At 31.0% G+C, this 12,315-nt stretch overlaps 1 protein-coding gene across 1 annotated transcript; it reads right to left on the bottom strand.

The window, feature by feature from the left end:
- Positions 1 to 4,082: 4,082 nt before the first annotated feature.
- LOC124935187 (cucumisin-like) lies at positions 4,083 to 7,251 on the bottom strand. Its single transcript, XM_047475637.1, has 8 exons — positions 7,007 to 7,251; positions 6,206 to 6,696; positions 5,996 to 6,095; positions 5,805 to 5,898; positions 5,196 to 5,422; positions 5,019 to 5,130; positions 4,698 to 4,911; positions 4,083 to 4,612 (listed from the first exon to the last, which is right to left on the bottom strand). Exons 1-8 carry the CDS (start codon positions 7,249 to 7,251, stop codon positions 4,083 to 4,085), a joined length of 2,013 nt encoding a protein of 670 aa, XP_047331593.1.
- Positions 7,252 to 12,315: the final 5,064 nt, after the last annotated feature.

Below are 12,315 nucleotides of genomic sequence, written 5' to 3'. Positions count from 1 at the left end.
AGTTTGTGTAGTTCTGAGAACGGTTATAGTCTCTAACCGGACTATCACCAAAGTGTGTTGTGTGTTGTAAGCGGCCACCCTTCCTAAAACTGGAAACACCCCGGTCCTCCAAGGGCATCCCCGATCCTAACATAATATTTTATTCCACTACGCACTAAAATACCGTACGCCTATAATACGATAAACGAATATTTCAAATGTAATGCGCACAAAAATCATGTACGCTAGGCATAGACAAACGTACCATTGCAATGTATCAACAAAATGGATTCGACCGTTGCCATGTTTCAATGATTAAAAGGCATTAGAGAACAACGACGAATCCTGTGGTTCTTTTGAAAGACTACGTTACGCATACACGAGATGATATACTTTGAGGGATAATCTTTTGTATTAATGAGTAGAGTAATCGGTGATTCGGTCATTGTCCTTGAGCATCTATTTGTAGTAGAAGGACACCAACGGAAGAATCTTTTGTATAAACACGTGGCACGCGCCCATAGGATGGACGCCTAAAGGACAAAGTACAGAAGACTCTATGGTTCTGGAACGTGGTCGAACTGAACGGTAGCGCGCCGGATATCCTTCTACAATTGTCCTGTACGGAACAAGTAGTGGGAGGAATCTTCGCGTACGTGGTGTTCATTCATTGGATGCAAATAGCTGACGTACTGGTCTGCAAGAGAAAGTGAAGCAGAAGTAGCGTACAACTAGTTGATCGTGGGTAGACGTATGCTAACTTGAAACGGCTACTAAAGCAAGGCATTAGACGTGTTCCATTAGACTGCCAAGTCCAAGAGAGTTAGACGCCAATGTCTAACAGAGGATTCCATTAGACTACCACGTCTAATGGAGTTAGATTGTAGCGTTTAATGGCATATCACTTCAGACTGATCTGAAGGAGTTAGATGCCCACGTCTAACTACGTATTTGTGAGACTGGCATGTCTAACTACATATTTGTTACACTTGCATGTCTAACTACGTATCTGTTAGACTGACACGTCTAACTACGTATCTATTAGACTAACAAGTCTAATTATGTATCTATTAGACTAACACGCCTAACTACGTATCTGTTAGACCTGCACGTCTAACTACATATCTGTTAAACTGGTATGTCTAACTATGTATTTGTTAGACTAGCACGTCTATCTACGTATCTGTTAGACTGACACGTCTAACTACGTATCTATTAGACTGGAACATCTAACTACGTATCTGTTGGACTTGCATGTCTAACTATGTATCTGTTAGACTGACACGTCTAACTACGTATCTTTTAAATTGGCACTTCAAACTACGTATCTGTTAGACTAGCACGTCTAACTACGTATCTGTTAGACTAACACGTTTAACTATATATCTGTTAGACTTGCACGTATAACTACGTATATGTTAGATTGACACGTCTAAGTACGTAACATGTCTAATTAGCCTGCTTAGACCACGTTTAAGTTAGCCAAATCTGATGCACCTGTATAGAAATAATTAGACGACTTAACTTCGTTTATATGTAAACATCATCAAAACTTAATTGATTAATATTTAGCATTTTCTTTTAATTAACTATTTACTTAATCTTCCAAACAATTTCTTCTAAGTTAATGAACTCTTAATTTTTCAAAACAAAAATAACATCTCTCGACACAATGCATTTGTGGGTTGATGGATCCATACACCGCCACCCTTTCCTTCTTTGGTCATAGCTGACGAACACTCATTTGACTGCCTTTGCATCCAATTTGCTCCTTCTCGAGTCTAGAATATGGACATAACAAGTAGATCCAAAAATTCTAAAATGCTTAACATTTGGCTTAAAACTAAAAAGCATCTCGAATGGAGATTTGAACTCATTTGGGCTAAGAGGAACTCCATTGATGACATGGGAAGCACAACTCATGCCTTATGCCCATAAGTGATTTGGTATATTCCTCATATGTAGCCACAACTTACAAGCCTCTATAAGGTGTTGAATCTTCCTTTCGGTTATCCCATTTTGTTGCGGGGTCTCAATACATGAGAGTTCTATTTTTATTCCATTTTGCCTACAAAAAAAATTCAAACTCTTTTGAGCAAAATTCTCCACCTTTGCCTATCCACAATACTTGAATTTTCCTTTCTTGTTCTCCTTCTACCGTCTCCTTGAACTCGAGAAATTTAGAGAACACTTCAGACTTCTCTTTCACAAAGTACACCTAGTTGAACCGGGAAAAATCATCCACAAATAGAAACATATATTTACTTCCCGAGTATGAGGCAGTTCGAGTTGTTCCCATCAAGTCACTATGAACTCGATCCAAAGAACCCTTACTTCTTGATACAAAGTTGTCAAATGAAAGTCGATGAGTCTTCCCATATTGACATCCTTCACACACAATGCCCTCCTCAATTCTCAATCTTGAGGTAGAATTTCGACAACTCTTTCGAGATATAACACTAAGCTTAGTCATATTGACATGCCTAAGCCTTGCATGCCATAGAAAGGAGGTGCTTTTGTCGTTCACTTTTTCGATGTACGAATTTGATGCTGAAAGGACAAATAGATCATTTACCCGAGTTCCAGTTCTTTCACATTCTTTAAGAACTTCACATCATGTGGACCGAACAACACAAGATTTCCCGCGTCTATAGCATTTGCTACTAAGAAGAGATTCTTCTAGATTCCTAGAACATGGTAGACATTCTTCAGAGTAATAGATTGTCCTTTGTCGTTATTAATGACAATTTATCATTCCCTTTTAACTTCATGAACTGAGTTATCTGCCATGACAATGCCACCACCCCTATTATGAACTCGACTCGACGAGAACACAGAATCATCTCCAATAACATGATGTCCGCACCCTAAATCGACAATCCACCTTTGATCGATTTCCTGTTTACCATGAGACACCTATGTTTGCTTTTCCTTCGAAATCATCACATCGACATGAAAAGCCTTGTCCCAGTCCTCCTCAACACGTTGGTTAGACTTTTCTCCGAGATTTGAACTAGCAAAATTTCCATTCAAAGTTACTCTACAATCTCTCTTGAAGTGTCTAGTCTTGCCACACCTGAAACACTTAAGGGGCTTTTTAGTAATATTTGAAAATTCCTGACCTGTTTCTTCCTTCTTTGACTTTCCCATTTTCCAGCTAGATTTCTTCACGAACAACACATTGTTTGACTCCTCCTTTATACTCGTTCCAGTCATTTGTGCGGCCAATGACTCTTAAGATGACAAGAGATTTTCAAACTCCTCAAGTGAAGGTTGTTGATCCCAACCTTGAATCGATGTGAGGAATGGTGTATATCGGGTCGAAATCCTTGAATAATATGCCTCTTTGTTCGAGCCTCTAAGATTTTCTCATCTGGGTTCAATAAGAAAATTTCTAAGCATATGTTTTTTAACTTAAGAAAGAACTCTAAGACAGATCCAATTTGTATTGCGGCTGCCAACTCATTTTCAAGCATTTGGAGACAAGCATCGTTCTTCTTGTTGAAAAGACGACCAAGCATTTCCAGATCTCGCGATTAGATCCACAACTGATGATATGCACGAACTGATTGTGGGAGATTGACCTCTTCAACACAAATTCTGCCTTCGCATTGAGTCTCTTCCGCATTTTCAGCAACATCCTCAGGAGCTACATCATTTTCGTCTATGATGATGTCCCACAAATCTTTCCCGACCATGTACGATTCCATGCAGGTTTTCCATATCCGATAGTTTGAATGGTTTAACAACTCCAAACCAAGTCTAGCTACACGACCACCACTTTTCATATCGAATAACAATTATACCTTCTTCACCAATGTTACCAAAGCTCTAATACCATGTAACGAAATCACAATCAGGACTTCAATGATTGAACCGTAAAAAACTTATTAGAAAGTGAATAGAAACTTTAGAGAATGAAAACAACTTTGAATGAAATTTTGTCTATTGAACTTGTTGAAATAAGAACACAATTAAATAACTTAGACATTAAACTAAGAGAAATGAAGAGTCTCATTTAATATTTACTAGAGATAAGATCAAGAGACTTGGACAATCCAAGAGACTCTTGAATAACAAAAAGAAACATTAATTATTATACATTAGTTTCTAACAAAAACAACAATGGGGCTCCTCACTGTGTTTGTGGAGCTTACCCATGACAAAGAAGCAGAAACAATATTGTTCCCTACACTAATCCTTCCTACGAAAACCACCCCAAATGTTTGAGTTTGTCCGACACTAGAGAAATGAAGTACGTTTGGCACAACTTGTATGTTTAATTCTGGTGGAGCAATAATTTGGGCTTGGTAAATGGATGATGAAGGTCCCACATTTGTAACTGTCCTAGTGTAGGTGACATTAAAATGAGTAGAAGGCATGATAGGGATTGAAAATGAAGGCATGTTCAAATTCCATGCATTTTCTGTCCCATAACGGTTGCAAACACTATTAATTCCCGAAAGAAATTTCAAATCATTGTTACTGTAGCCTTGCCCGCACAAAAACTTCAAATAGTCAACTAGTGTAATATCATACACAAGGCCTGGTTTTCTAGCCCTTTCAGGGTTTATCTGGCCAGCTCCATAAGCAAATTCTGCTTGAGGTTTTTTTTCTTCACTCATCTTGGTGGCTATATGAAAATGATTTGTAATTGAACATTGTTTAAATGATACATTGTTTATATGATTAAATATTTATGTATTTTATATATATACCGGTAGTCATAAGAGCAGATTTTATAGCTGCCGGAGACCATAATGGATGAAATGATTTGACATATGCGGCTGCAGCAGTAACATGTGGGCAGGCTGATGAAGTGCCTGATACGATGTTATATGGTAGCCTTCTCAAATCTTCTTGTAATCTCGTAGGAGAATTTGCAAGTGTCCATGCTCCCAAGATTTTAACACCAGGTGCACACAAATCCGGCTATATATCAAGAGAGTAGGAACTTTGTTATAAATTCTTGAAAGTTAAATATAATTTCTAAATTCAATTAGGATTTAAATTTATTGGAGGAGTAAAATTTATACAACCTTGAGAATATGAGGTGTTATAGGATTGGGTCCCCTAGATGAGAATGATGCAATATATGGTGCTGAAGCATCAAAAACTTGAGTACTCTTCAATATGCTTCCAATTGGATTACTGTTTCATATAATAAAAAAAATGAACAAATTTAACATGTTTAGAACAGCTTGTATCGTATATACCTTGATGAGCTAACATAACTCAAGATGTATCCAGTACTCCGCATGTCAACATAAGTTGTTGGGAGGGCAAACACGCCAGAGTCATCTTTGGTTGCATTAGCTTGTATCACCATACCAATTGCTCCAGCAGAAATAGCTGCTTCTCCAAAATTATATTCGTCACAAATGACAATCTTACCCTTTATCAATATAGGATTTAGTGAGTTCGGTTCGCTCAATCGTTCAATCTGTAAAATATGAGATCAATAAATACATGAAGATTATATAAGAGTATAAATAATAACTATATAGCTATAGTTCATTGAAAAGTAGAATTGGAGATCAAACCTCAAAAAAGTTTATTTAAGTTTCCATTTATTACGGTTTTAATTCGAATAATTCAATACAATACAAGGGTTCAAGAGCATATTTTTATATTTAACCAAAGAAGAATGATAGGGAGCACGACTTTGGGGGAGCGACTCGTACAACGAAAGTGACCTCGCCGTTATACGAAAGTGACCTCGCTGTTATGCAAAAAAGACCTCGTCCCTTTTGTATAACAACGAGGTCTCTTTTGTATAACAGCGAGGTCACTTTTGTATAACAGAGATGTCACTTTCACTGTACGAGTGGCTCCCTCAAAGTCTTGCTCCCAATCATTTTTCTTAAACAAAATTGAGGGACTTTTCTATCTTTTACATTCTCCGTATAACTAGAATTTCTATAATCACCCACAGAAAGGGTATAATAGAAATTCAAGAAAATTTTATTCAATGTCCATATCATTGGGATATTTTTTTGTTGTTGTTGTTAAATACCTAGATTGAGAACTAGAAGCACCAATTCTTTTATTGGGCACACTGCCTCCATACACTAAAGGGCTGTAACCATTTGGACAAACGTGTTCACTGAAACTCCCTGTGCATGATTCAAAAGTGAATTAATAACTTAATAAAAAAAAATTGTATGAATGCTTAAACAGAAAAAAAATAATTGTGAAAGATTCACCATCAAAGTTTTCCCATTGCCCAACATCAAATTGGTAACGTAATTACGATCGCTGGCACTTGCTGCTACTGTAAGCGCCCAAGGAGCAACATTTTTGATAGATATAAGTCCCGGACCCTCGTTTCCAGCAGCCATTGACGTCAAAATTCCTTTATTCATGGCTTGAAAACTCATAAAAGTTATGGGATCTTCACAGTAGCTTAAAACATCATTTCCCATAGAAATTGATAATATATCAACCCCATCATTAATGGCATCAAAAAATGCTACAATAATGTCCTCATCTGTGCAACCGGTTGACCAACATACTTTGTAAACGGCGATCCTCGAAGACGGGACTCCTCCTCGAGCTATACCTCTCCCGAGACCAGAAAGGCCTTCCGAATTAACAAGGTTACAGGCGATTATTGAAGCCACATGAGTTCCATGACCACTGGAGTCTCTTGGAGACTGGATATCGGTTGGGGAGAAGTCTCCATCGTTTTTGTAGTATTTTGCTCCAATAAGTTTCCTGCATTTAAAGTCATGTATAAGTGAAAATAATAAATGGAATAAATATAATAATTTTGTATAATCATTAGCAAAAGCATCATAATCTAATTAGTTAAATGTTATGTTTATACATATTATAATTTTATTAGGATTTACATTCTAGCTTCATACAATAAATATAGTTTTATTAGGATTTAATTGATATTTATTTATTACAAAACAAACTGATTAATTTAAAAAAAAAATTAAATGTGAATATCAATTTTAATTGTTTTCTTGTTGATTATAAATCATGAATGACTGTAAGAATCTATGAAACAAGTACTTACATATTGCAATGGAAATTAGTTAATCCATCACAGGACCCTTGCCATTTAATTGGTGGAGGTCCATATCCAGTATCAATAAAACAATCTGACTCTGGCCAAATTCCAGAATCGATTATTCCAACAATTATATCGCTCTCAACCGTGTGCTCTCTTCGAATCCTTTGTGGGAAGTGTAAGAAGTCCCATGATCTCGTTGTTTGTAGATGATGGTTTTTGTTAGGAAAGATAACGACCACTTCTTTCATGGCTGATAATTAATTAATGTAATGATTGTAAATAAATGAGTAAATGATTTTTTAAGAGAATTTGTAAAATTTGAGAACTAGGTAATGATCTTACAGGAAATTCGTTTACTTTCTTCATCTGTTAATAAGATCACAAAACCATTTAATTTACCCTTATAACTGTATAGAACTGACGCAGAAGAATTACTATTAAAACAAAAAAAATATCAAAATAAGTAAATATGATTGAATTTTATTAATAAGAAAACATTTGTTCAAAGTAATTGATTATTATAACATTACATGCCAGTCAGAGCTTTTTTTTTAGAAAGCTTGAATGTAACTTAGCTTGAGCTTCACTTGGTAGTTTCGAGTTTCCTATGTAGACTATATATTTCTGCATAAACATAATTTAATGATCGTTTGAATCTCATCATGTGAGGTTTTCTATTGATTGGAAATGAAATATGAGTAGTATTTAACATCACCTTTGTCACAAACAATAAAAATACAAAAATTATAGAACAGTACTAACTTTTATATTTACAAAAATACAGTACATGTACCATTCAAAATTATGTTATGTTTATTTATATACTTCTTCAAAATAAAGATTAAGATATAAAAAAAAGGATAAATAGTGTAAGGGTGTACCTTTCTTTCTTGACCACTCACATGGGTGCAAGTAAAACAGACAACATATAAAGTACATAATTGAAGGAAACTTGGAACAATTGAATATGTTCTTGTTTGTCTCATCTTAGAAGGTGTTTTTTTCTAACTTAAACTTGGAAGAGAGGGATTGAGGTTCCTATTTAACCATTTTATAGATTCTAAAACAATAGAAACACAAAAGACTATTGATATTTTGTAAATCTTGTTTGTTTGGTCATTGTGTTATGCAATTTTTAATGTAATTCACACTGAAAAAAGTTTCTAAAAACACTTGAATATGTATTATTACGGTTATGTATTTTGGGTTGAAATTACATAAAATATAAAAATATAATTTTACAAGAAATTAAATAAATTACAATATATAAATAAACGAAATCAGTAAAGTTAAGGTTGATTTGAGGCATGTGTTTTTCTTTAAAATAGTTTCATCGTTTTCCTCTTGTGTTTTCCTCTTGTGTGCTGAAGTGCATCAGATGATTGTCTCTCATGGGAGAACAAATCTAGTAGTGATTCTGCATCAGAGTAGTTTGTTGAAATTTTAAATTAATTCATAAATTCCATTAATTAATGGAAATGAGAATTTCAATAAATTAATTTGTTGAAATTTTAAATTAATTCATAAATTTAATTAATTAATGGAAATGAGAATTTCGATAAATAAAATCAAATGAAATTCACACGAAATTCAAATAAATTAAAGTAAAATTTGATCCAAATAATTAAATTATTATAATTAATTTTTTAATTATGTATTTAACATTTAATGACTTGAAGAACAATTATCAAATTAAATGTATTTAATTTTGTTAATTGTCATCAACCTTCATGATATTATTGCTATCAATTTATTAGAAATATAGAAAATCATGTAACGTGTATTTTCTAATGAAGAGAAAATGCAATGGGAAATAAAGAGGCAATTAAGGTCAGCCGTTGGATAAAAATTTAATGATTGATTTTATTTTATGAAAATTTATCTTTTCAACAATATAAAATCCCTCATCACTAATCTCAAACCACTTCATCCTTAATTATTTTCTCACTCTAGAATTCCAAAAACTCTTTTCTTGTTTTTGTGAATGTTCTTCGAGTTATTCGCTCGATATTTTTCATAGAAACCCAGTGATAGTTCTAGTACTTTATTAAGTTCGATGCGTAGTGATTTCGATGCTGAATCATTAATAAATTCGTTGTACCCTGTGACACAGCCACCTGTGATAAGCTCCAGCACAAGGGGAGACGGTGGAACTGTTTTAAGGTAAATGTGATAAGCATATATATATATATATTTAAAGACAATATATCTAACAATCATGAAATAGTTTATTTGTGCTAAGTTATTTAAGAGTTCGCGCCATCGAATTTTTTTTTAGTCTTTGATTTTTTAAAAATACGAACTGCGATGTTACGAAAGAGATGATGTTCATTTCGAAAAATTAAAATAATTCATCTTAAAGAATAAAAAAATCAACAAATAAAGAGAAATCTTTATTGTATATAGATATATTGATTATTAACACATTTGTTCTTATATTGTTAAAGCTTAATTTTATAATCCAATATATTTTGATATAATTTTTTTTCAAGGAATATTAATATGAATATTCATTATACAAATGTTGTATAGAAAATAAATTAGTATAAAATAATTTAATTTTTTCTGATTTTATTTAAAGATTTGATTGTTTATTAAAATTATTATTATTAATGAATGAAATTAAGAAAGTAACTAATAGGTTAGCTTTCAATTTTATGGAAATTAATGGTGTTAAAATTAATTATAGCCATCTCCTAATTTTCGTAATTGTTTTTTTTAGAACAATATATGTTTTACTTTCCATATATTTGATATGTTTGCATTCCAAATTTCAACTGTTTTAAAATTTTTGTTTGAGCACAATAGTTTGTTTACAAGTTAATCTTTTTAAAAGACCATGAAATCGTTTTATGAGGAATATGTTAAACATATGTCTCAAATTAACACTTGATATCGAAAATTTGGTTTGTTTATATATTGTAGTTTATTTAATTTTCTTTAATAACATTATATTTTTATATTGATGTAATATCAAGAAAAAATATTTAAAGATTACAAAAATACCATCACAAAACAGAATACATATATATACTAATACTAACTCCTCGATATCCTCGATGTAAGTTAGAAAATTTCCCACAACAATAATTTTTTATAAGAATTAAATTTGAGACATTTATTATTTATTGGTCAATACTTTTTTTTATCAATATAATTATTTTACAAGTTATGGTCTTTAATTGTTTTAATTTTATCGATAAATCAAATACCTTCAACCACTTTAAATTTTTACTAAGAAATCCTACCTATAAAGATTTACTTGCTATAAATATTATCCATAAGGTATGTTCTTACCTGAGATCAATTTTTTAGGACCAAACTAGTTTCATCATGTTACTATTTCACATTTTTTTATGAATGAAAACATACTTTTCAATTTAAAATTAATTATCATTTTTTGTTCAACTTACAAAATGTCCTAACTTTAGTTTCAATATGTTATCACAAACAATAATTTATAGACAATCACCTAATTCTCGTAATTGTTTTTTAGAACAGAATTATGTTTTACTTTCCATATGTTTAAAATGTATGTTTATGCATACCAAATTTTATATTATTATATAAAAAAAATTATTTTGGCACAATAGTTGTCTATAAGTTAATGATCTTTTTAATAGACGGTGAAACTATTTTAAGGGAAATATGCTAAACAAATGTCTCAAATTAACATTTGACATCGATAATTTAGTTTCTTTATATATTGTATTTTATTTAATTTTCTTTAATGACATTACATTTTCATAATTATGTAATTACAAGACAACATACCTAAAGATTACAAAATACCTTTACAAAAATAGAATACATATCAACTAAGTCCTCAATATAGGTTAGAAAATTTCCCACTACAATAATTTTTTATAATAATTGAATTTGAGACATTTCTTAATTATTTATTGGTCAATAATTTTTTTTTATCAATATAATGATTTTAAACGTTAAGGTTTTTATTGTTTCAATTTTATCGATAAATCGAATACCTTAAACTACTTTAAATTTTTCCTAAGAAATCCTACACATAAAGTGAAATTTACTATAAATGTTATCCATAAGGTATGTTCTCACTTAAGATCAACTATTGGGCATCAAACTAGTCTCCCATCTTACTATTTCACATTTACTTATGAATGAAAAATATGCTTTTCAATTTAAAATTTCTTATCATTTTTTGTTCTCCATACAAAATATCTTAACTTTAGCTTCAATATGTTATTAAAAATAATAATTTATAGACAATCTTCTAATTCTCGTAATTATTTTTTTTGAGAACAATATATGTTTTACTTTCCATATGTTTAAAATATTTGTTTGCATTCCAAATTTTATATTATTATTTAAAATTTTTTGTTTTGGCACAATAGTTTGTTTACAAGATAATAAATTTTTTAAAAGACGGTGAAATTGTTTTAAGAGAAATGTGTTAAACAAATGTCTCAAATTAACATTTAATATTGATAATTTCGTTTCTTTATATATTGTAATTTATTTAATTTTCTTTAATAGCATTATATATTCATAATTATGTAATTTCTAGAAAAAATACTTAAAGATTACAAAATACCTTCACAAAAATAAAATACATATCAACTAATTCCTCGATGTAAGTTACAAAATTTCCCACAACAATAATTTTTAATAAGAATTGAATTTGAGACATTTATTATTTATTGGACAATACTTTTTTTTATCAATATAATGATTTTACACGTTAAGATTTTTAATTGTTTCAATTTTATCGATAAATCAAATTCCTTCAACCACTTTAATTTTGTCCTAAGAAATCCTAACCATAAAGTGAGATTTACTTACTATAAATGTTATCCATAAGGTATGTTCTTACCTAAGATCAACTTTTGTCGATCAAACTAGTTTCTATCATCTTACTATTTCACATTTACTTATGAATGAAAAACATGCTTTTCAATTTAAAATTCATTATATTTTTTGTTCTCCATACAAATGTCCTAACTTTAGCTTCAATATTTTATCACAAACAATAATGTTTGTGATCACCTAATTCTCGTAATTATTTTTTAGAACACTATTATGTTTTACTTTCCATATGTTTGAAATATATGATTATGCATACCAAATTTTATATTATTATTTAAAAATTTTTATTTTGGCACAATAGTCTATCTACAAGTTAATGATTTTTTCAATAGACAGTGAAACTATTTTAAGGGAAATGTGCTAAATAAATGTCTCAAATTAACATTTAAAATTGATAATTTTGTTTCTATTTATGTTGTGTTTTATTTAATTTTCTTTAATAACATTATATTTTCATAATTATGTAATTTTAA

Source organism: Impatiens glandulifera, chromosome 4 (assembly GCF_907164915.1).
Source record: "Impatiens glandulifera chromosome 4, dImpGla2.1, whole genome shotgun sequence".
NCBI lineage: Eukaryota > Viridiplantae > Streptophyta > Magnoliopsida > Ericales > Balsaminaceae > Impatiens > Impatiens glandulifera.
The sequence above is the reverse complement of the archived record's forward strand: the minus strand, read 5'-3'. Positions and strand labels throughout refer to the sequence as shown.

Excerpts from the sequence above, each read along its gene's own strand:
- LOC124935187 (XM_047475637.1), bottom strand. The coding sequence starts at position 7,251 with ATGAAAGAAGTGGTCGTTATCTTTCCTAACAAAAACCATCATCTACAA. Across the intron at positions 6,697-7,006 it reads ACTAATTTCCATTGCAATAT|GAAACTTATTGGAGCAAAAT; the intron begins GTAAGTACTTGT and ends CTTTAAATGCAG. Across the intron at positions 4,613-4,697 it reads ATCTGCTCTTATGACTACCG|CCACCAAGATGAGTGAAGAA; the intron begins GTATATATATAA and ends ATTTTCATATAG.